The sequence below is a fragment of the Galeopterus variegatus genome, unplaced genomic scaffold (genome assembly GCF_000696425.1).
Source record: "Galeopterus variegatus unplaced genomic scaffold, G_variegatus-3.0.2 Scaffold5038, whole genome shotgun sequence".
In the NCBI taxonomy this organism is placed as follows: domain Eukaryota; kingdom Metazoa; phylum Chordata; class Mammalia; order Dermoptera; family Cynocephalidae; genus Galeopterus; species Galeopterus variegatus.
Genome location: NW_007731149.1, coordinates 155,886 through 160,640, shown reverse-complemented (window position 1 = coordinate 160,640; position 4,755 = coordinate 155,886). Strand labels below are relative to the sequence as shown.

Sequence of the window (4,755 nt, the reverse complement as noted above, 5' to 3'; positions counted from 1 at the left end):
CCATGTGGAGACCGGTTCCTGCTCACTGGCTGAGCGCAGTGCGGACGCAACACCGAGGGTTTCGATCCTGTTGCCGGTCAGTAAAAAAGACAAAAAGGAAAAAAAAATTTGTTAAGAATTGATTTACGACCTAACCTGTGTTCTGTTCTCAGTAACGTTCCATATTCTGATGAGAAGAATGTATATTTTGTAGTTGTTGGATGAATTGTTCTGTACACGTTTGTCAAGTCCAATTGTGTAAAGTATAGTTTAAATTTTGTGTTTCTTGGCTAATTTGTTGCTTAGATGATCTGTCCAATATTGACAGAGGAGTGTTAAGGTCCTCAACTATTAATGTTTTGGGGTCTATCTGTGTCTTTAGGTCTAATAATATTTGATTTGTATATCTGAGTGCTTTGATGTTGGTCTTGTCAATTGGGAAGAGTTAAATAATGTAGTTTATTGCACTTGTTAACAGAAAATATATAAATAAATACAATAAATAAATATAAAAACTGTTATTCAAAGCTAAGACTAAGGATTTTAAGAATAGTTACTAGGGAACCAGTATATTATATTAGTTCTTCTTGGGAATGACTACCTGACATTCTATCCATCACTTAGTATCCAGGTAGAAATGACTCTGATGACTCACAGTTGATGACTCATGTGTCCATGTGTAGAGAGACCAATAGAAAGAGATACCATCTATACTTACAAATGACTTATGTTATTTTGTTCTTAGTTTATATTTCAGAATGAAGGACCAGGTAGGAGGATGGACTCCTTATGTCATTGTGCCCAAGTTCCACACAAGGTTTCTTCTTGAATAGGGTGCTTGGCCCATTGGCATGAACATGTGGACATATCACGGGAATTGTCAGGCTTCTTGTTGGGATAAAAGAGCATGCAACTGGTAAGTTTCTCCTCTCCTTTCCCTGCACCTAATGTCAGTTTGAAGATGGCTTAATTTTGTCATTGTTCACACTAAAAACTTCAGCATATCCAAGTGATTCATTTAAATTTTATAAATGCTTGGGATAAAGGCTACCCTACTTTTCTTCTCACACGTAAGTACAGCAGCAGGATGGAGAATTCAGAGGGAGACTAGTGTAGCTATTCCACATATTGACCATCAATTTGCCCCCTTGAGTTCTGTCCTTCTCACCTTCCATCAGACCTACTGTCTTTCTCTACCTAGAACCTCTTCAGGGTCCCAAGGAGTGGGTTTCTTTCATTCATGTTTCTGTTATAATCTCCTCAATGTTCCTTCTGGGCTGTGATTTTCCCCTCTCTGTTTCATCCATTAATGTGCTCATATCTACTTTACATTTTATGGGAACTCTTGATATCTTTTAATTTTTTTACTATTTTTCCCATTGTGAATTTAGGTTTTCTTGTTTCTACATATAAGTTTTATTTCAGTGAGAATTTTGGAGAGATAGGAGGAGAGTACATGTACTTAGAAATTTTGAATTACAAGCACATCCTGGTAACATTTAAAATTTACAACTGGCTACACAATTTGGTCTTGTCCTTTAGAGAAAATCTGTAGGCAGGATCAAGATACAAATCAGAAGCTCAAGGGAGAACTGGTTTTAGGTTTGTTCTTAGTTTATATTTCAGAATGAAGGACCAGGTAGGAGGATGGACTCCTTATGTCATTGTGCCCAAGTTCCACACAAGGTTTCTTCTTGAATAGGGTGCTTGGCCCATTGGCATGAACATGTGGACATATCACGGGAATTGTCAGGCTTCTTGTTGGGATAAAAGAGCATGCAACTGGTAAGTTTCTCCTCTCCTTTCCCTGCACCTAATGTCAGTTTGAAGATGGCTTAATTTTGTCATTGTTCACACTAAAAACTTCAGCATATCCAAGTGATTCATTTAAATTTTATAAATGCTTGGGATAAAGGCTACCCTACTTTTCTTCTCACACGTAAGTACAGCAGCAGGATGGAGAATTCAGAGGGAGACTAGTGTAGCTATTCCACATATTGACCATCAATTTGCCCCCTTGAGTTCTGTCCTTCTCACCTTCCATCAGACCTACTGTCTTTCTCTACCTAGAACCTCTTCAGGGTCCCAAGGAGTGGGTTTCTTTCATTCATGTTTCTGTTATAATCTCCTCAATGTTCCTTCTGGGCTGTGATTTTCCCCTCTCTGTTTCATCCATTAATGTGCTCATATCTACTTTACATTTTATGGGAACTCTTGATATCTTTTAATTTTTTACTATTTTTCCCATTGTGAATTTAGGTTTTCTTGTTTCTACATATAAGTTTTATTTCAGTGAGAATTTTGGAGAGATAGGAGGAGAGTACATGTACTTAGAAATTTTGAATTACAAGCACATCCTGGTAACATTTAAAATTTACAACTGGCTACACAATTTGGTCTTGTCCTTTAGAGAAAATCTGTAGGCAGGATCAAGATACAAATCAGAAGCTCAAGGGAGAACTGGTTTTAGGTTGGTATGAGCCAAAGGAATTTACAGAAAGGAGTAAATTTGTTCTGACCTTATAATAAAGATCCATGTTTGCCAGATTCTCATTTCACCTAACGTTTCTCTCCTTATTTGTTTATTTCATTTTTAGAATCTAGTGATCTCTATGCTGAACTGGGTTGTGTGGGGACATGTTCTCCCTCAAGATTTTCATCTTATTAGCCCATAGAGCAGCCTGCCCCTGTTTGATAGGCACCGTATCCCACCCACACAGGCTGCTGCTTGCTTAGCTCTGTGGTGTCACTGCCAATCTCTCCCATGTCTTCTATACCTTTCACAACTTTCTCTTGTTTCTGGTATGCTGGTTGCATTCCTTCCAGCTTTACTGAGTTCAAGTAAATTCACTTTCTTTTTCTCTCCTTGTTTTCAGAATCACTTGTTTGTATGTCGTACTTTCTTTACCCTTATTCTTTTCTGGTTTCTCTACAGATGGGCCTCATAACGTTTTTTGTAGTGTCATGCACCCACAATTTGGCATAATATATCAGTTTGTTCTGAGTATTTACAATTGGAAAGGGACTCTCACTTTCTCTTTTTAAGTGTGGGATACCTAAGTTATCTTCTCCTAGCTTTACAAATGTCAAACTTGTTGTCCTAAAACCAAGGAGTCTATTTCACACTTTCTGCGTGGCAAAGAAAATTATTGCCTTTATTAGTTTGCATTGATTAACAACATGTGATCTAGTCTAGAATATTGTGACTAAATTCTTGGTGAAGTAAATTATTCTTCTACTTTTATGTAACTTCCATTTTTAATGTATTTTAAGATTAACGAGACATTATCACAGAATTGGGAAGGAAAAAAACGTTCCATCGAAGTTTTGACATCACATCTGTGAAATGAGAAGGGAACCACCTTCTTGGATTTTTGGTCCCTCCTCTGACCTCTAGAGGGCGGTGTTGCTCACAGGTGCCATCTGTTCCTGCAGCGGATCATCTTAACCCACTGAGCCCCTCCTCCATTCACGTACCTGATGTATTCTCACTGATGTCTGTGTAGACAGGGACATGTAACAAGAACACGAGACCAGAAAGCAGCCAGAATTCTTCAGGGCGAGCCCCTCTCTAACCGTTTTTGACACTTTTCAAAGCAAGGGGCTTGTCCAGACCGGCCTCCCCTCTCCTCCTGGCTGCTGAAGATCAGTGACCTCGGCTACAGTCCCGACTGGCTCAGGGTCCTTCAGCGATTCCACTGCTCCGCCATGCTCCTGCTGCTCATACCAGCGCTTGAGGTGATTTTTGCCCTGAGTGAGTAACATTCCACCCCTCTCCTCCTCGCACAAAAAGTGACTGTGTTCTAATTGGATCTGAATAGAGACACCTTTCTTCATAGCCAAGGCTGTGATGTTTTTACTTACACAGCATTGATGTTGCAGGAGGAACAGGAGCCCAGTCAGTGACCCAGCCTGACCGCCACCTCACTGTCTCTGAAGAAGCCCCTCTGGAGCTGAGGTGCAACTACCCATCTTCTGTTCTGCCATCTCTCTTCTGGTACGTGCAATACCCCAACCAAGGACTCCAGCTTGTCCTGAAGTATGTATCAGGGAACACCCTGGTTAAAGGCATCAAAGGTTTCGAGGCTGAATATTTTAAGAGTGAAACCTTCTTCCACCTGAAGAAACCCTCAGCCCATTGGAGCGACTCAGCTGAGTACTTCTGTGCTCTGAGTGACACTGTGCCTGGGACTGCAGGGGGAGCTGAACACAAACCTCCTGAAACACTGGGACTCTCTGTGACTCAAGAACTCAACCTGGGGAATTTTCAAGATCTCTTTTTCCTGTGCCTCCTGCGAAGACAATAGGGAGGGTAGGCTGAGCCCCGAGGAATGCTTGTCTCCTGAATAGTTGCTTCATTGTCAATGCCGTGCCACATTCAGATACGCTTTGTCCCAGATGGAGGTCTTCTAATGAATTTCTTCAGAAGGAACCCCTCCCCCAACTCTGGGTTCCACCTCCGCACTCTGAAGAAAGTACATCATTAAGTGTGAGAGCTCTGAAATAAAAAAGGCAATAGCATTTTGATAAAAACTCATTTCTAGCTTTCATTAGGACAATTATAAGTGTCTCATGTGTTGGATAACTGAAGCACTTGGGCATAATGTTAGCTGACAAGCTGTGCAGCATAGATTCTCAGTTACAGTACTATAGATTCTAGACCTAGATGTGAAGCTTGATTTCTAGTGCAGTATCCCACTGTGCAATACTAACATATTTTAAAGTAAATTAGACAGCATAATATTGAGATTTTAATCTTGTGAGCATAGAGCATTA

The 4,755-nt window shown here is 40.4% G+C and overlaps 1 gene segment (V, D, J or C); it reads left to right on the top strand.

Annotated features, from left to right (window-relative positions):
• Positions 1–3,687: 3,687 nt before the first annotated feature.
• LOC103604228 lies at positions 3,688–4,286 on the top strand. The segment is given in 2 exon segments: positions 3,688–3,737; positions 3,848–4,286. Coding segments are annotated over 2 exon segments (489 nt in total).
• The last annotated feature ends 469 nt before the right edge of the window (positions 4,287–4,755 follow it).